This window comes from Trachemys scripta, chromosome 5 (assembly GCF_013100865.1).
Source record: "Trachemys scripta elegans isolate TJP31775 chromosome 5, CAS_Tse_1.0, whole genome shotgun sequence".
Classification (NCBI taxonomy): Eukaryota; Metazoa; Chordata; order Testudines; family Emydidae; genus Trachemys; species Trachemys scripta.
The window spans coordinates 114,480,982-114,506,652 of NC_048302.1; the positions used below are offsets into that span (position 1 = coordinate 114,480,982).

The following is a 25,671-nucleotide window of genomic DNA, read 5'->3' on the forward strand; positions in this document are numbered from 1 at the left end:
GGCATCTGGCACTAAGGCTCAGATTCTCAAAGGTATTTAGTATCAGAGGGGTAGCTGTGTTAGTCTGTATCCACAAAAACAACGAGGAGTCCGGTGGTACCTTAAAGACTAACAGATTTATTCAGGCAAAAACCCACTTCTTCAGATGCACCTAACTCCCATTGATTTCAATAGGAGCTAGGTGTCTAAATGCTCCAAGGTATTTAGGTCTTAGTTATTTTGTGGATCTGGGCCTAAGAGCCTTCTGTCATCCTTACTCAATGAATGGTGCCATTAAAATCAATGGAGTACTTTTATAGTAAAGTACTACCCAGAATTTGTAAAGGTGGAAGAGTCAGGCCTTAAATCCCCAACGCTGTAAGGTGCACAATGTAGGTGAAACCATGCTCCCACCTGCAGCCCCACTAGAGTCAGTGGGTCCTATGTGAGCATTGGGATCTGGCCACATATTGCAGGATTAATTCTCAAGTGATCTAAAACACATTGAATGTTCTGATATCAAAGTGGCATTATACGAGTGCTTTGACTCTAACACTGTTGTTATATGGTGAAGAATGCCCTTTGGATTTTAGATAATAGTTGAAAAAATGTACTCTTTTGGATATGCATTTTATAAAAATAGTGACTGGTTTCTCAGACCCAATCAAAAAAGCATTGTGTGAAATCCTGGCCCCGATTTAAGTCAGTGGGAGTTTTGCCATTGACTTTAACGGGGCCAGGATTTCACCCATTGTGAGTAGCTCTACCTGCTTGAGCTGTAGCACCAGTTAAGTAACAAACACTGTAACCCAGAATGCAGTTCCCTTTGTCTCCTTTGCCTGCTCCCATCTGGGAATTGAATGTTGAAGTATGGCAGGAACCTGTCATTGAGAAGAGACTTTCAGTGTTCTAGTGGAAATTGTTTTTGATTTGGCCTATCTATGGGACTTTGGAAATGGCACTTTGTTTGTTGGCAGTGAAGTTAATATGAACATTAGTCCTTTTAGATCATGTTTGGCATAAAATCAGTTGCACTGCATATATGCAGCGCATGACCCCTGTCTCATCCCTTGCACACTGTGTAAGTACATCAGCATTACATACTTCTTGAAGTGTGTGCACCAGCCCAGTGCAAAAGTGTGTATGTGGTAGGATGACAGTTTCGTAATCTGTGCATTTGAGAGCCCAATCCAGTTCCCACTGAAATAAGTAGGAGTCTTTTTAGTCACTGCAATGAAACTGCATTGGGTCCTGAAGGAGGCAAGGCTCTGCATGTATCATGATGCACCTTTTAAAGTTACTCATTTTTGTATGATACAGTCAATGAGGCAGGGCTCCTTAGGGCCCTCGGTTTATCTGTATTCACCATGTAAGTTGCAGTTAATATGGTGAGAGCTTTCATCTCATTCAGGTTTAGACTCTTAGTGCACTTTGTGTAAGATGTGCAATGAGGTGCACAGTGAATGAACGGCTCCTTCATGGGTAGCTCTCTCTTCACCATTGTTCCCTCACTGCACTTCTCCTTTTTCTGTCTGCTTCTTCAGTTTCTTTATTCTTGCACCCTACCACACTCGTGCTCTCTTTTTCTCTCGCTCTCTCATTCCTTTCCATATTATATGTGTCTTTGCTTTTCTTCTTCAGTATTATATTTCCATCTTTCTCTCTCTCTGCCCAAGACCAGTGCTTCCATTGCCCAGATTTTGAGGTCCATTGGTGCCCCAAGGATCTGTCTTCATCTGCGATGTGTTTCCTTTATCACCAATACGACCACACTAGAAATGGAGTAGTCTCTCTATTAGATGTGTTCTTCTAATGCTGTTTTGTTAAAATGAGGAGAAAGACCGTGTACTTTAAAATATATTGATTTGTTTTGTCCTCACCCTGTGCTTTTGTTTTGATTGATAGAACACAGAGTCATTGTAATCCTGACAAAACTATTAATTATGATGGGAAGCTCCAATCCACACCTATGATTGTTTCATATCTTTCTACACCACGGGCCAGATTTACAAAGGTATTTAGGCACCTAACTCCCATTGAAATTAATGGAAATTAGGTGTCCAACCTGTGTAGGTGTTTTGAAAATCCCACTATGTGCATCTTTGGGCACCTAAATACCTTTGAAAATCTGGCCCCATCTCTCTTTGATCAGACTGTGACTCTGAATTAACAATCTTCTACTACACAGTATAGATTATGTTACTATTCATCATGACCTGATGAAGAAACTTTGATTCATAGAAGCACGTCTTTTGTTGGACTAATTAATAAGTTATCTCCTGCAACTTTTATGTACTTAATGAATGTTATATAAATGCCTTGCCATAGCAACTGAGGAAGTTACATTGTAATTTGCTGCAATTTAGGCTTCCATTCTCCTCCATTGACTAGTCTAATGCACTAGTAGGGCATTTTTTGAGGATTATAATTCAGTGAACTCCCCAATCTTGGAATGTTAAGATTAAGAATAGGCAATTCAGCCCAATGCCAGAGAGTATGCATGTAAGTTTGTGTTTTACTATTTAATTGGTAAACACTCACAAGCATGGTCCTTGCCAAAATACACTTTCCCTACCCCTACGAGCTTTGGCCTTGATCTTTCAAAGACTTCCACATGTGCCTAACTTTACTCACTCAATGGAAATACTCCCAGTGCATAAAGTTAAGTACATTTTTGCAGGGTTGGTGCTTACAATGTAGATGCAGACTTTTATATGACACACAAAGTATTTGTAAGTATTTGTCCTGGAATCCATTTGTTATTTATTTGAATTACATTATCTGTCAAGGTTCTCATGCAGCCTCCATCGCTGTGGTATATGAGTGCCATTGAATGAGCAGAGTGTGCTGCTGGTTTTATATGCAATGAACCTAAATGATTTCCATCACACACAGTGATATGCAGATTTCTCACTTTTTCACTGATGCTTACCAGCTGGAGATAATGTTGAGAGATGACATCACTAGTCTGATTGTCTAATATACTATGACATCAATTCTTTAGCAATAACCTTGTGCATACAAATTCAAACTCCCTCACCCATTAAATAAAAGGCCATATAACTATGATTTTTTAAAATTTTATTTTCAATTTATAGTAGCAATGATAACCTCAGTACAGGACATTTCAGAGGAATTAATGACCAGCTTGGGTTAGTAGCACTCAGGTGCATCTGAGGCCATCAACTCCTTCCAGACAGTAATTAATCTTCAGGAATTGCTTTGCACTGCTATCATTATTGCTTACACGTATTGCAAACCAGGAGATGCATTAGAAGAAAATAAAGGTCACTTGAAAAGGTCTGCACTGTATCTTTTTTTTTGCCTCTCTCTTTCTCTCTTTCACTGATTTTGCACAGTTCTAACTTGCCCCATGAGAGAACACAACAACGCCTCTCAGTGTGTGAAAAATCTCTGCTATAAGCCTCCCAAATCAACACCTGTCAGTTTCAAATGTAGTACCAGTCGGCACACTGGAGCCTCTTCAATTAGGTTCTTACGGAAAGAATGAAACTAAAACAGTTCATCAAAAAATAAATCTCCTTTCCTGTTGACAACTGGGATTCCTCCCAGAGGCATGTCAAGGCCCTGATTTCATAGTGTTGTCCGATAGTGCACATTGGTGTGATCATAAGGGTAATCTATCAAGGAAGGTAATAGTTATTCTCTGTTTGGACTAGTCACTCTTGAAAGTAACAAACCTCAAGCCAATTAATTTATCATGGTCAACATTTTCAAACCTGGGTGCCTAAACTGACACTCCTAAACTCGCATTTAAGCACCTAATTAAAAATGGCCTGATTTTCAAAAGTGCTAAGCACTTACACTTTGGTCATTGAGTTCAGCGGGAGCTGAGAGTGCTCAGATGCCTAACTTCAGGCAACCTCAGTTTAACATGAACTCTGGGCAATGTTTTGGCCTATGTTTAGTGTCTTTTACAACTGCTGCTGGATAAATAAAGTTGTATGTGATCATAGAAAAGTGAGTACAATGTTGTTTGCAATTATATTTATATTCCCTTTATTGCAAGCTTGTGCAAGGTAATGTTGGATACTGAGGACTTGTCACAAGTAGGGAGCAGAATTAGCAGTAGTTTAAGTAAAAATTCAAGTCAGCTTTGTCATTTTCTACAACATATCTATAACCATGAACTGCATCACTGTTATTATGTTGTCAAAGTATAGATCATTTGGCTGCTATGACAACTGCAGAGTGGAAGAGTATCTATGAATTAATTTGTCAGAAATGATCTATTTCACAAAATGTACTTGAAGCTCAAAACTCAATTAAAATGAATAATGGTGAGCATGGAGCACTGATGTGGATAGATTAAGGTAATTTGAAGTTAGCCATGTCTAGCAATGTTTGGCAGACCCATCAGAATGAATGCTATAACCTGAAAGAAACATGCTTTACAGTTTTTATGCTTAATTATAGTTATTACCTGTTCTCCAAATATGATCTCACTCTAAGGCAAAACATGCAATGGGCTAATCTATCATAAAGTGCTATTCTGAGAGATCTGGGTGCAGAGATGGGAGGGTAATTAACCATTGGAACAATTTACCAATGGTGGTTGTGGATTCTCCATCACTGAAAATTTTAAAATGAAGATTGGATGTTTTTCTAAAAGCTCTGCTCTCCTTCCAACAGCAATTATGTTGGGGAAGTTCTATGGCCTTTGTTATACAGGAGGTCAGACTAGATTATCATAATGGTCCTGTCTGACCTTAGAAGCTATAAAGATCTGCAATGATACGGCATTGTAGATCTTTGAATGCCAAAAGATATTTTAAGATTTACAAAAGTCTTTAAATATTGAACTATGGAAAAGGAGATGGTATGTTATTTTATTTATTAGTTCATTTAAAAGAAAATGTATGGGGGGACCCTTGAATACATTCAAACAGACTCTGTTTACCACCCAAACAGGTTAATTTTATGTCAGTTTTCAAGAAAGCAAACAAGAGCATAAAACAGAGTGAGATTAAAAGTATGTTAAGAGAAAAAGGTAGAGGTAGACGAGAAAGGAATTAAGATTTATAACTTGGAGAGTCTTTGAGTCAAAAGTGTGAGTTTGTTTATTATTAAACCTGCCAATAAATCATCTTTGAGATCATCACTTACCACGTTAAAGTTGGCACAGGTGTCCTAACATGGGACATCGACTCCTCTCTATCCTGTTCTGATTCATTACCACTGTTTGCTTCCAGTTTCATTCAGTATTGTGTGGAATGGGGTTTGACCATAAGCAATAACACCACTGTGGTGTGCACAGTGATATTCCTTTTTATCTAGGCCAAAAGTTGTCTGGTCCCTGAGATCTTCATTTTCAGAAGTGTCCACCTTTTTGGGTGCCTGTGTCTTTGGGTTCCCAGTTTAGGGTCTGATTCCCAGAAGTCCTTACACCTGCAGTTTTAATTGAGTTCAACCTTTAAAAGGATGAGTGAAACTACTACCCTTGCTAATGCACAGTAAGTAGATGTAGACATGTGGAGAGCGGAAGGCAGAATACGTTAATTGGGAATGTGACAAAAATTAAATCCCTTGGATTCAATGGGAGCTGCAGGTACTCAGCACCGCTGAAAATCAGGTTTTTGTTTTAATTCTGTGAGACTTCTGCTTCTACAAGAAGCTAACAAGAATGTTGTGCCTCATCATGTGGTCAGCAAATGATCACTTGTTCTTATAATACTAAATGAACCTGCTGCCTCCTTCCTGTCACTTGAATGAGTGGGAAAGATCTAACCAGAGGAGAGCACTATATTAACAGGTCCAGTATCCAGCAAGCTCATAATCACAGGTACAGGGGAAAAAAAGAAGCATATCCTGAAGTCAGAGGGGACCAGTTCAGGAGAAAAGTAGGGGCTGGAGGTCCAACCTGGGAACGGGCTGTGTAAATGCTGTTGCAGGTTCAGTGTCAGCAGTAACCACAGCAGGAGGAAACAGGCAGCCACCTGCAAGGAGGAGGGCAGTATAGCGCGGTCCCAGGGAGACCCTTTGCATCCTCGCCCTGTTCTGGATGGCTCTTAGGGGTTGAGTTAGGGACCGTTGCTTTGAACTTTATTATCACTATTGAAGTCCTTATGCCTAGGGCCATTTGCACCCTTTATTTTCGCAAGCCCTAGTAAAGTAGTCCTCTGTTACTTGTTTGAAATGTGTGTTTATGGAAACTCACCAAGAGCTGGAGTCTGTAGAGCCTAGTGCCTACAGCAACACTTTTTCTCTCCTCGGTGAGGTTGTAGTACCCAGAGCTCATGCTACCAGACATCTAGAAGGAGCTAGAGAAGCACTTAACCTCACAGTAAGAGTTATGCTTGCTACCACACAAAACCCCATTGACTTCACTGCAATGATGTATGTTAGTAAGATCAGGCCCAATGATTTTAACTTAATATCTTGCTGAAGAGCATTGGTGGGTGGATTTCACTGGGACCAGGCAGAGATGGAATTTTCCCTCTTACCTGGGCTCTTTCAATTCAACACATTTGAATGAATCGATTAGGGCAAAAAACAAAGCCCAGTCCAAGTAGCTGCTCTGAGGACTAGGTAGATGTGCAGGGAGAAGAAGGGTAGGCATTCTCTCCACCTCAGGTCTGCAGATATGCTGAGGATCTACTCCATGAAGGACTGAAGTAGCCCTCCATAACTCATGCAGCCCCACATCATGAAGGGCTGGCTCTGGCTTTTTGGCCGCCCTAAGCAAAAAACAAAAAAAACCTAAAACCTGCGGCATGGCCGGAGCGCGGGTGCAGGGGGACTGGCTGGGGTGGGGGTGGGGGTGGGGGAGGGAGCGGGCAGAAGAGAGAGAGAAGGGGGCGGCCAGGGCTACAGCAGGGCGCTGCCACACGGCCCCTCCCGCTGCGCCGCCTCCTGCCGCGAGGGCTCCGTTCCGGTCAGCAGGGAGGGAAGGAAGAGGACTGCCCTGCAGGGCGCTCTGGTTCTCTGTGCCGCCGCCCCCTACAGGGCGGCTGGAGCGGAACAAGAACAAAAAAAAAAGAAGCGGCCGTGCCGCCCTAGGATTGGGCAGAATGCTGCCTCCAACAATCTTGCTCAGCTGGTGCCTGGAGCTGGCCCTGATAAAGGGACAGGACAGCAGAGGATCCACACAGTAGTAGAGCCTCTTTCCCACTCCAACCCTGACCACCCCATGCCCTACCCTGTGCACCAGGCGCCTGCCCAGAGTTGGGCTCCACACCACACCAGGATGTCCACCCACATGCATAGTCTACTTGAAGCTAGCGCCCTCCTGCTTTTATATGGTAGAACCACACTGTTTATGTTGCTGGGGGATTTCCAGAGTCCTGGGCATCAGGGCTGGATTTGACCTTTCCTCTCAATAGCACTGGATAATTGTTTTACATATTTCAATAAATACAATGAGTAAAGTCAGTGGCAATTGTTAACGCTCCCCTGCAGACTCTTTACTAGCTTTTATCCCAAATAGTTTGTATTCAGAATTTGGCCTCCACAGAATAGTCACTTTTCATTATTCCGTACACCCCAATTCAAAGCTCTTGTAATGCAAATGCAGATCATATGTAGAATCCGCCCCTCCTTTTCAGGATAGCATCCTCTTATGGGTCCAAAATTCAGCAAGGAGGCTGTTGTCAGGCCCTGAAGTGCACCAATATTGCCAAATCACAGAGCTTTGCAATAAAGATCTGATGTTATCCTATGGACCTAAGATCCCAATTCAGAAAAATACTTAGGCACATGCTTAATTTTAACCACATTCAGAGCACATTAAACACATTATTTTAAGCATATGCTTAAGTGCTTTGCTGAATCAGGGCCCAAGGGTGAAATCCTGGTGCCATGGAAGTCAATGGCAAAACTTCCATTGACTTCAGTAGGGCCATATAAGGTAGCACGTAACTTGCCATAATTGATGCAACACCTTAATTCATTCAGGCTCTTCTCATCTGGTAGAGCAAGTGCTTAAATCCTAAAACTGTCACTCAAGCTGTTGGACTACAGAGAGTTGCTCTGGAAGGAAAATAAATACCATTAAAGCAGAGAAAAGCTGCTTATGTGCTTTAGAAAACAGGAGCCTAAATGTTCATTTTCTGATCTGAAGACACTGTCACCAGCTTAAGGTGGGAAAACAGAGCACCTTTAAATAGACCTCAAAACCAAACAAACAGTTGGCTCAGTGCTGAAACTTGAAGCACATCCTGCTGATCAACCTAATTTGGGGATGAGGTGACATTGTTCACTGCAGCTCTCAGACACAACAAATAGAATAAAATAAATAAATAACCCAGGCACTGAATTAGAAAAACCCAGCTGTAGCAGTCTGGCAGTGTTACAACCCTCTCACACAACTCTAAACATTACATCAATGAAGCACTTTCAATGCTACCCCACAGAAATGAAAAGGGGCCCCTCACCACATTGCAACAGTGCAGCTATGAATTAAATAATGAGGGTCACGCTGCACCGTACAACAGAGTAATATGCCTATATAGCAAGCAAGCTTTCTTCACTGACTTTCAGCTCAATAATTTTTAAACTGTCCTAAAATATGAATAAGGGACAATTATGACTCATGGGTGTAAAAAAAACAAGCTGTTATATTCCAGTTGTATATTTCGTAAAGAATTGCTCTATATGTAAGTACAGCTTAAGATGTGAATAATAGGTTTATGGACTTTCTGAATTCATCACTTAAGGGAGTTTTAATCCAGGTCTCCAGGATGCCCCAGGAAATGATCCAAAAGTCACATACTTCTCCATAAGAAACTCCTTTGATTTAGTTAAAGCAGATTCCCTAAATGAGATAATCAAACCCCTGGCTGCCGCTCTGAACTAGTTGTGACTAGACTAGAGGATAGATCCTTTACGGCCACATTCACATTAGTGTGCGATTGTAAGTGATGAGACGGTAATGTAGTGCATCAGCCATGGAAGAACTCACCTGGTAATTGCAATCTAGCATCATGGTTCTGCTTGGCGATACCATTGTTTAGAAAATACCCAAGGAAAGTGGTGTTATCACAGAGTTTACTGACATTATACTGTGAACTAATTAGAAAAGCATGACTACCTTTTCATTTCATATCTTACCTTAGTAGTCTGTGGTTCTCAAAAGATTCTACAGATCTTTTATTTAGAGGATTTTTTTCTCTTACTAAAGTTAACTAATAATATATCTGATTTTGATAAGATCAAAGGCTTTTTTAGTGGGCAAGCTATTTCTATGGCATTTATCACTTCATAAATAGTATATTTATCTCAAATCAGGTCAGATTTTGTATTAGTATCTGGATTTATATTTAATTTAAAAATAATTAACTTAATTCCATCCTAATATAGAATTTTGCATGTATGATTCGTGAGTTTGAGATTTATTGTGTCTTGTTTTATTTTCTAGATCGAATACATCAAATAAGCACTAAATTAACCCTCTGTGGCAATACAGTCAAAGTGACTGTCTTTGCATTTGAGTTTGTTCAACACTGAAATTGAAATCAGTTAGGGAATTTCGTATTTCCCAAGATATTTAGTTACATTTCAACTCCTACAAATTTGGTTGACTCTAATTTATTTTAATCACAATCCCAAACAATCCAGATTTCATATATAAATTTCAATATATGAATTTCAAATTTCAAATTTCAAAATGGATGGCCTAGTAAAATCCTGATAAACGTTTTACCTGGAAGATAGCAACATGGATGATAAAGTCTCTCCAGATTTTTAACTGTGTGTTGAAATATATGAATTGCCATACTGGATCAGAGTCACAACAAGTCCAATATCCGGTCTTTGACAATGGCCAAATGTCCCCTAGGAAGTTTTCATCTTAATCTTTACTTTTTAGAGATTGGTTTAAACTCTAAAGCAGGAGGTTTATATCCATTTCAATACTGGGGGAATGACTGATTCAGGAAGTTGGCAAAGAATTATAAAGCCTTTCAACTTTTGGTCACCAGTTCCAATCCATCTCAAGTCAGTAGTGACCAAAAGTTGATTCTACATGACGGGTGTTGAATAACCTATGTGAAATGAATCTGGTGGTCATAGTCCAGTGGTTAAAGTTATGGTTGTTTCTACCAGTTGTCTGTATTCAAAGGCCAAATTCATTCCTGTGTTAAGAAAGCATTTACTCCATTAATTTAAGTGGAATTCAATCTGCTTTCACTAGAGTTGAATTTGGCTCACAAAGTTCATTTATTCATTTTAATCTTCCAGGCATTAAGTAACAAATATATTTCATATATGGTTCCCCCACTTCAGTAATGCACTTGCCTCTATGTATCTAGAAACATTTAATAAATAATGAATATATCTTTTCCCTGGATTCTTTTTAAAATTGAATGATGATTTCAATGCACAATTGGGTATTTTCAAAATAACTGATAATATTTTGCCTTACTTACTCTGAGTACAGTAGGATATCTGCATTCTGAGCTAGGCGTGTTACAATATATAGCTTCCCAATGGGGGTTGTTATAATATAGTATACTTAGGTTGCCGACCCCTGCCCTATACATTTCAGAAGTGGTGTGCCAAGTCTTCATTTATTCATTCTAATTTAAGGTTTGGCGTGCCAGTAATACATTTTAACGTTTTTAGAAGGTCTCTTTCTATAAGTCTATAATATATAACTAAACTATTGTTGTATGTACATTAAATAAGTTTAAGAAGCTTCATTTAAAATTAAATTAAAATGCAGAACTCCCCAGACGAGTGGCCAGGAACCGGGCAGTGTAAGTGCCACTGAAAATCAGCTTGCGTGCCGCCTTTGGCACGCGTACCATAGATTGCCTACCCCTGGTATAGGGTAATGTCTAGGAACTTAGAGAACTCTACTTTCAGGAAGTGTTTGAAGAGGGAGGACTATATATATGGAGGAAGGATTAAAGCCTGAATGTTGTACACTCTTGACCATCTCTCTTTTTATGTTTGAACACCAAACAGTGCAGTTGGGCATGCAAAACCCCTTATTTCTAATTAAACTAGGAACTTTCGTACACTCCTGAAAACAATTCTGTGTATCTCTGAATGCAGATTGGGTGATTACTTTCACCTAACTGCACACTTGTTCCTTTTTTTTCAAATGCAAATGTTATTAACAAGCTACCATTTAACCATAAAGTACAATGCACTTCATTAGATTTGATTTATTTATTTTAGCTCCAGAAGTGTTCCAGGCCTTTATGGATGGAGGTCCAGGATATTCATACCCAGTAGACTGGTGGTCACTAGGAATTACAGCATATGAATTGCTGCGGGGTTGGGTAAGAGTGTTTGGTTTTAGTTTTATTTAAAGTTTTGCCTGACAATAGTTAAAATGTTTGCAGAATGTCTGACTTATTTTGCTTAACGTTCATGCCAAACTTTGGGTGAACATGACATGAGATTTGGGTTTCTAGTGCACCCTCCAATGGGGGTAACTTCCCAGTTTTACGTTTTGTTGTGAAGCTTTCACCCAGCTCTAGTAATTATTTCATGGCAGTTCACCAAAAAAGGACGTAAATTACATGGTGTGTTCAAATGAAACATTTTTAAGGGCTACTCCTGCAGGCTTTGCTCACAGGACTGCTCACATAAGTAAGAGCAGCAGGATTGAGTCTTGGATACATGAATATATCAAATTGGAAACAATTAAATATTTTCAATATATAAGTTAAGTATTATGGGTTTCATTATATTTTTGCTCTCTTGAGTAATACCTTAGAAGAGTTAATATAATATGCCAAGATGTTTGGACCAACCACAGGAGAGGCTTCTCTGCTAGACCACTCATTACTTATCTAATCAAGTATGTGAATGAGCTTGAAGAAAAATCTTCCCAAGCATGGTTGAGTTTCACAGAAGATAATGGAAAAATTCCATTCCATTTTGGTTCCAAAGGAATAAAACCTGATAGTGTTAAATATTTATTTACCATTCCCCATGGAAGATAGCACTTTAAATAAAATTTCTGTGCAGTACTTGTGGCTTAAGTGTTTCATTTTATATTTCATTCCTTTTTTGGAGGTCTGGGGGGGAAGAAGATTTTAGAAGTCTTTGCTGCATGGTGGTCACAATACATGGTAGACGTTCTCTAGAGAAGTCATAGTTACTATTTGTATTACCAAACAAACGCCAGGAGGCCCCAACAGAGATCAGCTCTCCATCATGCCAGGCATGGTATAAACACATAGTATAAAACAATCCCTGACCTAAAGAATTCAAATTCTAATTAGAGAAGGCAGACAAGGATGGCATGTACATTTTTAGCCCAAATGGTTACATGTTGGCAAAGTCATGCGAAACTGAAAACAGGGATATCGTAATGAGAAGTGTCATGCAACCTTAATAAAAAGCACTGCTACCAGCTCTACTTAGATTAATAACCAATGAAATAACACCATACTGCTTTAACAGTAGTCTGTTGGCAGAGGGGTTCTCAGGAAGAGAACATTGTGATGGAGTGCACAACAGAGGATGTCGAGTCCCAGCCCTGATCACAGAGTTGCCAATCACTTTAATAATTATGTAGATTATGTAGGTATCTATTTGCCAAGTTCAGCACAATCTTCCCAGAATGATTTTCTCTGTCTAGAGACAAAAGAAGGCTGGAATGGAGGCTGAATTTCAAAACCACGTTAAAATAAAAACACCACCATCCATCTGATGACCCAGCCAGGCATTTCTGCCCTATTGAGCAGGGTTTGTTGCTTGTGAAGCAGGCTGTCATTGTGGGGACAGATTAGTCCATGGCCTTGTCTAGAGTATGGAAAAAGTGCTTGTTTTTCTAAATTGTAAACACCATTTTTACTAGTCTAGACAAGGCCTAAGCAGAGGAGCACAAAGCACAAGAGAAGGAGTAGTAGGGGGGAGGAAATGTACTCAACCCTACCTATGTTACTACCCATTAAAATCACAAGCTTCAAAACCCCCACCTGCCGCTGTAGTGGCCCCCTGTGAGGAAGCAGGGCTTATACAGGGCTGCAAGATCAGGCAGCCAGCTCAATTCTCTTCTGTGCTCCCACAACACTCACCTCAGCTGCAAGAGCACATATGGCTCATTTCCACAGGAGCAAAGGAATGGCTATACTGGATCACAGCCATGTTCTTTCTAGTCCTGTCTCTCACAATGGCTAGCACCAGATGTTTCAGAGGAAGCTGCAGGAATCCAACAGTAGGCCACAAAACCACCAATGGGAAAAAGAAGAGAGGACGAGGGAGGCATAAATCTGCTGTTGTGTGACCGAATAGTTAGACCATTTCCCACTCTGGAACTGGTGATAGAATATGAGTAACCTACAAAATGATCTGATGGAGATCAAGATAAGTTACGTAAAACAATAAATTGCTTTTTGTTTGTGCTGACTTTTTGTTCTTGTTTGCCTCTACCCTTGTTAGATAGAACTAATCTTGTGCGGGGGGGGGGGGTCATAATCCTCACAGCTGTTCTTGTTTCACTGTACTGTGCAATAACAGTCAGCCAAGACAGCACTTTATTGGAAGTGGGGCAATAGGAAGGAGGGAAGTTTTTCCTTTGTGCTATTCATTAAGTTTTGTGCCGGAGTGAAAAGACCCAGGAACCAAACAGGGTAGCGAGTATTAGAGAAGGAATGTATTAGCTTATGTTTATTTCCTTTTGTGATTGTTCTTTTTGCATAGAGGGATAATCAAATTGGGTTTTCTTTTGTGTAATTAAGGGTTTTGCCCAGGGGAATATCCTCTGTGTTTTGAATCTGTTGTCTATGAGAGTAGCTTGCATGCTAATCTCACAGATGTATTCCTTTCACCCCTTTTCTTTAATTAAAAGTCTTCTTTTTAAGAACCTGATTGATTTTTTCTTGTTTTAAGATCCAAGGGGTTTGGATCGGTGTTCACCAGGTAATTGGTGGAGAAGTCTCTCAAGGCTACCCAGGGAAGGGTTATAGGACTTGGGAGGGAGATATTTTGGGGGGAAGACAGAGTTCCCAAATGAGTCATAAACGGTTGTTTAAACGATTTGGTGGTGGCAGCATACTGCTCTAAGCTGGTAATTAAGCTTAGGGGTTCTCATGCAGGTCCCCACATCTGTACCCTAAAGTTCAGAGTGGGGGTGAAACCTATGACACCCACCTTGTCTTTCTAATATCCTGGGACCAACACAGCTACAACACTGCATACATCAATTTATAGGTAATACACAGCAGAGAAATTGGCTGGTAGCTATTTGGCTCTGTCAAATTTGGGTTAGGAACTATGGCCTTTGCTTGGCAGCAGGCTTTTGGGATGGGTACAATTCTGGGTACAACAAATCAGAAATTGAAGCAGCTAGCTTTTGGTGATTGGTCCAAAGTGATTGATTAGCTCACTGTGGATACTGTATAGGCCAGAAGCCTTATTAGGCTGCAGTTGTGTATAGCCAGGTTGAGTTCTGAGCAGTCAAAGGCACCATCAGGATTGCATCTAAACTTGGCACCTGCCATCTTTCAGAAACCATCATTTTAACTGCATGTCTGAAAGCTCAGTCTTATTTAAGCGCTCTGCCATTGGCCACCAACTGGGATGCAATAAAGTTTTCTGTAACTGGGTATTCTTTCTTGCCCAGACTAGAATCTCTGCTTTTAATAGTTCATCAGGCTTTGTGACTGAAGTGAGTGTAATTCAATTTGAAAAAAACAATGAGGAGTCCTTGTGGCACCTGGCCTAGTCTTCACTTACCGGCTGGTCCGGAGGCACGCCATCGATGTTCTGGGATCGATCCCGGAAGTGCTCACAATCGGCGCCGGTACTCCAGCTCGCCGAGAGGAGTACGCGGCGTCGACGGGGGGAGACTTCCGGCCGCGTCTGGACTGCGGTAAGTCCAGAGTAAGGTACTTCGAATTCAGCTACGTTATTAACGTAGCTGAATTTGCATACCTTAGTCCGAAGTCCGGACTAAGTGTGGACCAGCCCTTAGAGACTAACAAATTTATTTGGGCATAAGCTTTCATGGGCTATAACCCACTTCATCAAATGCATGGAGTGGAAAATACAATAGGCAGGTATAAATATACAGCACATGAAAAGATGGGAGTTGCCTTACCAAGTGGGATGCCTTACCAAGTAGGTGGTGGCTAGTGGCATTCTGTTACTTTCTTTGTTGGGCCTGTCCTGAAGTAGGTGACTTCTGGGTACCCTTCTGGCTCTTTCAGTCTGTTTCTTCACTTCCCTAGGTAGGTATTGTAGTTTTAAGAATGCTTGATAGAGATCCTGTAGGTGTTTGTCTCTATCTGAGGTATTGGAGAACAGAACGGCACTAGCCATCACCTACAGCCCCCAACTAAAATCTCTCCAGCGCACCATCAAGGATCTACAACCTATCCTGAAGGACGATCCCTCACTCTTGCAGACCTTGGGAGACAGGCCAGTTCTCGCTTACAGACAGCCCCCCAACCTGAAGCAAATACTCACCAGCAACTTCACACCACACAACAAAAACACTAACCCAGGAACCAATCCCTGCAACAAACCGTGTTGCCAACTCTGTCCGCATATCTATTCAAGGGACACCATCATAGGACCTAACCACATCAGTCATACCATCAGGGGCTCGTTCACCTGCACATCTACCAATGTGATATATGCCATCATGTGCCAGCAATGCCCCTCTGCCATGTATATTGACCAAACCGGACAGTCTCTGCGCAAAAGAATAAATGGACACAAATCAGACATCAAGAATTGTAACATTCAAAAACCAGTAGAAGAGCACTTCAGTCTCCCTGGACACTCAATAACAGACTTAAAAGTGGCCATTCTTCAACAAAAAAAAAGTCAAAAACAGACTTCTGTGAGAAACTGCAGAACTGGAATTAATTTGCAAACTTGACACCATCAAATTAGGCCTGAATAAAGACTGGGAATGGCTGGATCACTCAAAAAATAATTTTCCCTCTGTTGATACTCACACCTTCTTCTCAACTGTTGGGAACGGGCCACATCCACCATGATTGAATTGTCTCGTTAGTACTACAAAAAGTAGTTTTCCCTCTGTTGATATTCACCCCTTCTTGTCAACTGTTGGAAATGGGCCACATCCATCCTAATTGAATTGGCCTCATTAGCACTGACCCCCCACATGGTAAGGCAACTCCCATGTTTTCATGTGCTGTATATTTATACCTGCCTATTGTATTTTCCACTCCATGCAGCTGATGAAGTTGGTTATATCCCACAAAAGCTTATGCCCAAATAAATTTGTTAGTCTCTAAGGTGCCACAAGGACTCCTCGTTGTTTTTGCTGATCCAGACTAACACGACTATCTCTCTGAAACCTGTCAGTTTGGAAACAGTTTCTTTCCTTTGTTCTTGCCTGGTTTGATCTAGAAGGTGAAAAAAGGTATCTACTTCTATCAAAAACTTCCTATTCATTCTTGGCAGATTTAAATTCCTGATATAGTCTAGTTGTGTCACTCCTGTAAACCCCAGGTATGCTCAAGTTAAAATATTATACCATCCTTACAGCTTATAGAGTGTAAAAAAGTAGTTTTCACAGCCTGCTAAAGTTGTGTCCTCAACAGAGAGCAGAACAGGTGAGCAGAACAGGATCTAGGAGTCAAAATTCCTGCACTCTATCCCTGACTTGGCCACTGACTTTCAGTGTGCACTATGAGGCTTATATGAGGTTTCCAAAGTGCTTTGAGATCCTTGGGGGAAAATGCTATATACATGCAAAACTATAATTCTCCCATTTTCCCTTTCTCATTCACTGCATGGGGCAAATCACTAGTGACTTGATTCTCAGAGGGACTAAGCAGCCACATTTCCTATAGAAAAACATGGGAGCTGCAGGTGCTTAGAACCTCAAAAGATCTGGCCAAAATGACCATGTCTTGAAGCTCTTGGACTGTTCAAATTAACCAAAGAACATCAGTATCAGCATTTTTCACAATACCTGAAAATGTGATTGAGGTTGGAGCAGTGTAATAAGCTTCAAAATGAAATTGGTTTGTAAGATTGGCAGGTGCAGAGGGAAGCATGACTGCAAACATGCCCAGTAGCTGACTAAACAAACAAGCTTAAATTCACCACTTACCTACTAGGATATGGAGAATATGGATGGCCTTGAGATTAAGGCCCTGGACTGGTCTGGGATATAGAGGATCTTCTTTTATATTTTTGCTCTGACACCGATTTCTCATGTTATCTTTGGCAAGTCATTTAATCTCTCTGTCTCCATTGCTCAGTTGTAAAATGAAGATGATGATTCTTCCTTTCTTTGTCTTCTCTGCTTAGATTGTAAACTTTTGGGGGCAGGGACTATTTATTACTAAGTATAAATACAGCACCAAGCACAATGGTGCCCTGATCTCTGTTGTGGCCTCCAGGCTCATCTGTAATAATAAATAATAATAATAATTAATAATAAAATAACCTACACATCACACAGATGGCTCCAGAGACAAAAATATTCATAAATCTAATTTGAACTGACCTTGAAAGCTTTTCCACTGCTATAAATATTACAAAATAAAAACTAAAAAAATATATATAAAATTACTGTGTATTTAAATTCATTAGTACCAAAGAAATGCACATGCAATCCATATGAGAAGGGTTTGCCATTAAGATATTGTAAGTCTTGTATGTTTAGAGAAACACTGTTTTCCAGTGTAAGCAATACTGAGGTCAGGATTACAAAGATTTTGTATGCTCTGTTTATAACCTTCCTTATTGATTTTACATTAATATTATTTTAACTTTACCACAGAGGCCATACGAAATTCATTCAGCCACTCCAATTGATGAGATCCTAAACATGTTCAAGATAGAAAGAGTTCATTACTCATCCACATGGTGCAAGGGCATGATCGCATTACTGAAAAAGGTAAGACAGTACAAGCGCTATTTGCACTCGCCTCCTCCCCCAAATAATCCAGTGAATATCATAGAAGCAAGATACAGCTCATACAAGTATCAGGTTGTTTTAATCTCATGGATAGAGGGAAAGGTGCCTTTCCTTGGCCTTTTCTGAACAGCAGAGGTTCAGCATTGTCTCCTATGAAGTTGGTTTATTATTGTTATCATACTAGTCTGAAAAAACAGTTCAATTTATCTTTTAAATTATTTTTATAAGGAATTTGAGTGCTCCTGAAACAGTCCTAGAGACCAAGGATGTTTATTTTCCACAGATCCAGCAGTGGCACCTCCTGTGTTGCCCTGTTCTTGCCTCAGCCCTAGTTTGGGGACACCACATTCTCCATTCCCATTCAATCCTTTGCATCTCTGCTGAGATTGCCAGCAAAGTTACCTAGATACCTAAGAGCTGCCTCTCTTGTGCTGTGCTCCCATAATTGCAGCAGCAAAGGTTCTCAGGCTGGAGCCTCCTCGCTATAAGTGACCAGAAGCCATAGGCTGGACATTCTCCATGAAGGGGGAGGGATAGCTCAGTGGTTTGAGCATTGGTCTGCTAAAGCCAAGATTGTGAGTTCAATCCTTGAGGGGGCCACTTAGGGATCTGGGGCAAAATCAGCACTTCGTCCTGCTAGTGAAGGCAGCAGGGGGCTGGACTTGATAACCTTTCAGGGTCCCTTCTAGTTCTATGAGATAGGTATATCTCCATATACAAGTCCCATGACCCTGAAACTTGCTTTCCACCTGATTGTCAGGGAGCTCCCTGCAAAACCATATTATAATGAACTAAAAGAATACATGTAAGATGGCAAGTAGTCCAAATTATGATGGGAAGTTTTTTTTTCATCACTTGGACTCTTGTCCACTAGTAAATGGACTAGTGCTACTAATTCATTTCATATTCTATAGTTCACTGAACAGCCCTCAGATGGTAATTACATTACGTTAATGTTATATGCAGTGTTGTTGTAGCCATGTTGGTCTGAGGATATTAGAGAGACAAGCTGGGTGGGGTAATATCTTATACTGGACAAATTTCTTTTGGTGAGAGAGACAAGCTTTCAAGCTACACATTGCTCTTCTGCAGGTCTGGGAAATGTATTCAGATCACCAAGTGAGTTAATTTTTTAAAAATATTGGGACTTGTAAGAAGTATAAGATGGTTCCTAATTAAAAATCCTATTATCCACATTAGTAAGATGCATTTACCCTTCTTGAAATCTTTATGGCATACAGTGTCTTAGAAAATGCATTGTTTCGATCACAGCTCCTCACTAAGGACCCTGAGTGCCGCCTTTCAAGTCTTGCAGACATTCAGAGCTCTCCGTACTTAGCTGATATCAACTGGGATGCTGTCCTGGAGAAAGCTGTGACACCAGGCTTTGTTCCTAATGTGAGTCAATAGTTTAGTTGAACTAAATTTGTAAATCCCCTATCCAATTATTGCTGTCATTTTAACTGTTTACTAATAGACATTTGCATTTATTTCTCCAAGGATGTTTCAGTGTTTTCCTCCTGATGCACACACTAAATTAAATTCTGCTCTCATTCACCCTACCATAACAGAGAGCAAAATTTGCATTAGATTATTGGACAATGCTTGGTGTGGGCCTGTGCTGTGAGGTGGCACCGAGCATTCTCCCTCTCAGGTGCTTGGCTGGCTGGTTCTTGCTCACATGCTCTAGGTCAAACTGATCACTATGTAGGTTCAGGAAGGAATTTTGCCCCAAGTCAGATTGGCAGTGACTTTGGGGCTTTTTCCTTCCTCTGCAGTGTGTGGATGTGGTTCACTTGACAGGATTATCTGGGTATATCTCAGTTAATCATTTTTCTGCCAGCCATTACAGGTACCTCAGGCAGTGGTACACCTTGGTCCCTCCTGTTCTCTGTCTATGGCACACAATAGTTTAGTCTCCTGTGGGCTGTGGATCTAAGTGAAGTTGTTGGGTTTAGTGTGTGAGTGCTGGGTGATGTCGGTGCCCTGTGATGTATAGGAGGTCTGGTGGTCCCTTCTGTGACAAAAAATAATTAAACTTAGTTCACTTTATATTTTCTTTCAAATAAAAATGGCACTCGGTCAGAACATAGGGTAGCCAATTTTAGGTCTGATGCCTCAAACACACATGTACTTAAATTTAAACACATGAGCAGTTTGATTGAAGTAAGGGGACTGCTCACATGCTTAATGCTACACATGTGCATAAGTTCTTGCAACATCAGGGGCTTTGCTTCTTATAATATCCTCTGGTATGAAAATATTCTATTCCTGAAGAATAGGGGGACTGGACTAGATGACCTCTTGAGGTCCCTTCCAGTCCTACCTTTCTATAAGTGGTTTATTTTCTAGAAGACAATTTTCCACTTTTGAAGAGTTGGATTCTGTTTTTAAAAATGATTTACTGAATGAAGGCATGTGAGAAAATGAATAAAAAGTAAGAAATGATTTGATTAAATGCTTCTCAGGCTTCATTCCATCATAAAAGCTCTTGCAAAAATCTCCCCAAAATGATATGCTTGTCACAGATTTGGGGTTAGTTCAGGTTTTTTTCAAACCTGAAAAACATGGGCCAGCTCCCACTAACATGAAAGCTCCCACTAATTTCGAAGGGAGCATGATCAAGCCATACAGTACTTCAGGTAGAGATGGTATTGGTTAATCCGGCAAATGAAGCTAGGTGAATTGCAGAGATTATGTTCTTGGTCTCTTTAGGGAGAGGTGCTAGCTGTACTTCCTGGCATCTGATCCAGAGTTATTACAGGAAGCCACACACCTCATCCTTTCAGCAAAAGTGTACAGTGCCTGGGCATTGCACAGCTTCTAGCAATGAGCTTAAAAGAGCACAACCGTTGTAGCTGAAAGAGCACTGGCAAGCAAATTGAGAAGGGGTGGGAGAAAAACAGCCCATCTAACCTGTTTTAGGAAATGATGGATGAAATTCACTCTAGCAACACACACACACAGAGCCAGAACATTTTGACTCCATATGGGTACAGCAGAAAAGAGTTGGAAGGTGAGTTCCATCCTCACCAAACCAGGCCAGGGTGCAGGACACCTTCCCTCCTACCCACAGCTTCTGCTCCAGCCTAGGGACTGGGGTAATGGCCATAGTCACTCCACACCAGTTGTGCAAAGTACTGGATCCATGGACCCTCCCCTGACCAACACCTAGATCCTCCCTGGCTCACTTCCAAAGCGGACTCTTCAGGGCAAGCACAGAAGCCGTGTGTGTGACACACAAGGAGAGTACAAGCACCCCTTCCAGCCATTCAGCTGGTCCCTCTCCCCAACCTCATGCAGTCTCTGTGCAGGGTTTGTCTTGCACCAGTCCTTCATATCAGGAGTGAATTCTTTTGACAAGAAGTTCAGCTCCACTACTGAAAACCTAAAGATTACCTCCATTCCTTATATTTTCAATGCTGCAAATAATGTTCTCTTAAACCAGTGCTTACTTTTAAGTCACTGAGTCAAATTTAGCCCTAGTGTGAGCAGCACAAGTCCATTGGCTTACATGAGGGTGGAATTGGGACCAGTAAAAAAGCTTATAGTAAATTTTGAGGGGGTCAGCTGCATGCTATCTGACCTTAATAGCATGCACTACCACAGATGTGATCATCTTCACAGGTACATGCTAATACAAAAGCAAATCAAATGCTTTTTTTTTACCTTTTATTTATAAATCCAAAATACATACCTCTATTTAATCACAGTTGCTAAAACGATGCACTGATTGCAAGTAGCCACTTCCAGTCATAATGTGAAAAAAGATGAAATCCAGAATTTTTGAGATTAAAAAGAATCTAAATCATTTTGGGATTCAAATAGGACGAGTAATATACCATACAGGACACCTCTAAGTTCAATTGCCCTTTCTTATTCTGACATAATGATTATTGTTACTGCAGCCTAAAGTTAGAAATTACAAAATGAGATACCAAAATCTTACATAAATTATCTTCAGAATCATCCTCATAGATATCGTATTTATCATTTGGGCAGATAACAATATTTAGCTTAATCTAATTGTTAAATCGTAATCATTTTCTTGTCAGGGAGATGTAATTTTGATGAACAAAATGTATAGCTTATGACTTCGGTGGAACAGTGACAAATTACATCAGCTGGAGATCTGCCCCAGTGTCCCCATTAAGACACTAAATAAGGCTGCAATCTTGCAAATACTTATGCATATGAATAACTTTGCTGATGTGAATAGTCCCATGGAACTCAAAATTACTCATGAGCATATTGACAGAATCAGGGCCAAAATTTTGCACCAAAACACTTTAGGTGCCTAAAAATTTCACGCACCTAGGTTTGAAAATTTCATCCCTAGTTCTTTTTTATTTTCCACAGTTCTTTACTTCTCTTTAACTTGTTTAATATATTTTTGGCAGATTCCGGGTTTTAGGGCTGGGGGGGGGGTTCCTCCCTAATTCAGTTCTTTTTAAGGGCACCTTATCTCTCTTGTTTTCAAGACAGTTGAAACAAGTTTCCAAACCTTCGGTTGCGGCAAAAAGTTATTTAAAAGTAATTTGAGAGGCAGATGTAGAAGCTAATTGTTTGGTACTGTTTCTCAGACAACTGAATCGCCTCCATAATTGTAGTTGATTACAGAGAAGGTGATGCTGACTGTGAAACAAGAGAGACTCCTGATTACTATTTCTATCTTATTTGGAAACACTGATGTGTCGGCCATTAAAAACATATCTAAAGGTGCATTACCCTATTGTATTTTGGTTTGGTCTGTTTGGTTTGTCTATGTCTAGCAGGCATTGCATACATACACTGTACCTATTTTTTCTGATCAGATCCAAAAAGAAAGCAATATCATAGACATCTAGATGCAAAATTATTCCAATGCTAACATTGTCTGAATATGGACTTCCCATTGAGGGATAAAAAAAATTCCCGTCCATCAAAAGTCAAAACATTTTTAAAGGGGAAAAAATCATAATCCTCCCCTACTAAAAGTAAAACAATTTCCCTAGCTGAAACACCAACTCTCATTGGCATTTGGAGCTACTCTTAGAAAAAAGATTCTTCAATTTACAGAGGCACACTGGGGGGGGAGAACCATTATACCAGATGTAACTAATTCAGATAACAGCGAAAACTAGTTCAAAATTGAAACTCCAAGTCTAGGTTTAGGGGTTAAAAGAACACCCTTCCGCATTAGTTACAAGGGAATATAATGAAATACACTTCTCCAATTAAAGGAAGCGAGAAGTAAAACTGCACGCAGGTACTCTCAGACCTAGTTAAAGATTCAATTAAAAGCTTTGCCAGAGCCTTCAGGCTAGTTGCTTATATAGCAGGGTTTGCTCCACTCTGTTGACCATGTGTATGAGGTCATTAGGAAGACTAGTGAAGAAATAGGTGTCTCAGTGCCTTTGTGTTAACACCACCCTACTTTATGTCTCCATCTTGTCTGACTGAAGACCAGAGGACTGGACTGATGGAAAGGTGTTTTCCCTTGAATTTGCTCCCCTTACCCTAGCCTCCCAATGACTCTGGCAGAACCCAGCTTAGCTAACTTTTGGGGCACACTACAAAGCTTGTCTTGTTTTCCAGGCTTTTGGTGATGGGTTGAGGGTTGTGGGTGTTTTGATATGGGGGGGCGCTATTTATTATTAGGATAGAGTGTTACTTTACTCTGGGTGCTTTTACTCAGCACTCCCATGTACATGTCCACAATACTCTTGCCACTTTCCAGATACAAATGGATTTTGTTCCCACAAGGCCCATGGTGGAGGCAGGGGGGGGCCTGAAATTTCACACTATATATATTTGGTCTTCCTGTTTTGAAAGCATTATGTTAGAAGAGGCTATACTGTTGTTTTTTCACCATCATGTGGGCTTCTTTCTAGTCATCTGCTGGCAGTGTCAAGCCCTGTATTTCTCTTAGACATTTTCTTTGTTTAGTATTGAATGTTGGAGGAATCAGTCAAGAAGGTGATTTAAATGTAATTTTCATTTTCCATAGCCTTCAAAATTACAGAGAGAAAATTTCTCAAATGCTGGAACAAGTCTCTAAACTATATCCGCTGAAAAAGAAAGTGGTGTTTGAAAAAAATGAGAATGCATTTTATTTATAAAGTGCTCTACTCTAGAGGCAGCGATAAAAAACAGCAACATAGTGATTGCTACAGACTCCAGCAGAACTTATATTTGAGCTAAATATATTTTGAGGGTATCTTAAGATGTAGGTATGCCATACTCACATCATACTAACAATTAAACAACAGAGAACATTGTAGGAAGGAGGATAATAAACTGGCCTAGAAAATTAACCCTTGTGTCTGAGGACACAAACAGCTATATCAATGGATCTGTTAGGTGTTGGGCATAGAGGTCTTTTAGTGTCTGTTGGCTTGGGGGGAGGAGGGGTCTTCCACCACAGAATCATAGGATTCTAGGTCTGGAAAGGACCTCAATAGGTCATCTAGTCCAATCCCCTGCACAGAGACAGGGCTAAGTATTATCTAGAACATCCTTGGCAGGTGTTTGTCTAAACTGCTCTTAAAAACTTCCAGTGATGAAGATTCCACAACCTTCCTAGGTAATTTGTTCCAGTGCTTAACTACCCTGACAGGAAGTTTGCCCTAATGTCTACCCTGAATCTCCATTGCTGCAATTTAAGCCCATTACTTCTTGTCCTGTCCTCAGATGATAAGGAGAACAATTTATCGCCCTTTTCTTTAGTTTATAACAGCCTTTTATGTACTTGTTATCATGTCTCCCCTGAGTCTTCTCTTCTCCAGACTAAATAAACCCAGTGTTTTCAATCTTTCCATGTAGATCATGATTTGCAGACCATTAATCATTTTTGTTGCTCTCCTCTGGACTTATTCCAATTTGTTCACATCTTTCACAAAGTGCATGATAAGAATAGGGCCAGAGACCTGACTGGTGGTGGTCTGGTTGCACCGGGGAAAAGCACAGAAGAAGGATACTCTAGTGGTTAGGATGCTAGCCAGAGATGTGGGTTCAATTCCCAGCTCTGCCACTGACTTCCTGCATGTCCCCCAGTTCTCCAGCTATAAAATGGGAATAAGAGCATTTCCCTACCTCACAGCGGTGTTTTCAGAATAAATAAATTACAGATTTTCAGGTGCTCACAGACTCTAAAAATGAGGACATAGAACCAAGTTACTAGGGCTGATGAGGGAACTACTGCTAATACCCCACCACCAAAAGCTACACCTGCTGACCCAGTGGGATCAGATGATTAACCACAGACTGCTGACTGGACACCACTGAGTATAAAGCTTCCTCTTTCTGTCTGATCCCTTGTCTGAGCACCTAGTTGCTAGGCTTGTGATTACCTAGATTACCTCAGAGAGCAAGTCCCTGGTTCCTGCTAACTTGCCTTGTTCCTGTTTCCTCACCCTTACCCTCATTGTTGATGCTGGCTTTGACCCTTGGGGTGGCCCCAGCCCTGACTCTTCTCCTGGCTCTCGCCACTAGATCCTACAGACCACTTTATGGCCCTGACACTTAGAGAGAGAGAAAAGGGAATCTATAAATAAACCTAAACCCCAGATAGGGTTTGCTTTATGCATAATCTGGGCCTCCTGTGAACTTTCTCTCCTGCGATTCAGACCTCAGGACAGTGTCAGCAGCGGAAAAGGCATTGTGTGTGAATGGCACTAGCTGACACCTTGTTTGTTTATTCTCCCCTTGAGATGATCAAATGACTTTAGATCTTGCATGTGCACCACAAATTCAGATTGGGGGTGCAGAACTCATTTTCAAATACGCAAGTGAAATGTGGAGAAAAGGAGACAATTTACTCAGTGGTGCTAGAAACGAAGCTGGACAAAAAAGGCAAAACAAAATTGTTGAAGAATGTGTCATTTTGT

General features: G+C 40.7%; 1 protein-coding gene across 1 annotated transcript in view; it reads left to right on the forward strand.

Annotated features, from left to right (window-relative positions):
- Positions 1 to 25,671, forward strand: part of STK32B (serine/threonine kinase 32B) — a 79,989-nt gene that overhangs the window by 17,573 nt on the left and 36,745 nt on the right. Inside the window, exons 3-5 of the mRNA XM_034772537.1 lie at positions 11,122 to 11,225; positions 17,666 to 17,782; positions 19,076 to 19,201. Of these exons, the coding sequence (XP_034628428.1) occupies positions 11,122 to 11,225; positions 17,666 to 17,782; positions 19,076 to 19,201 (347 nt within the window). The remainder of the gene's footprint in view (positions 1 to 11,121; positions 11,226 to 17,665; positions 17,783 to 19,075; positions 19,202 to 25,671) is intronic.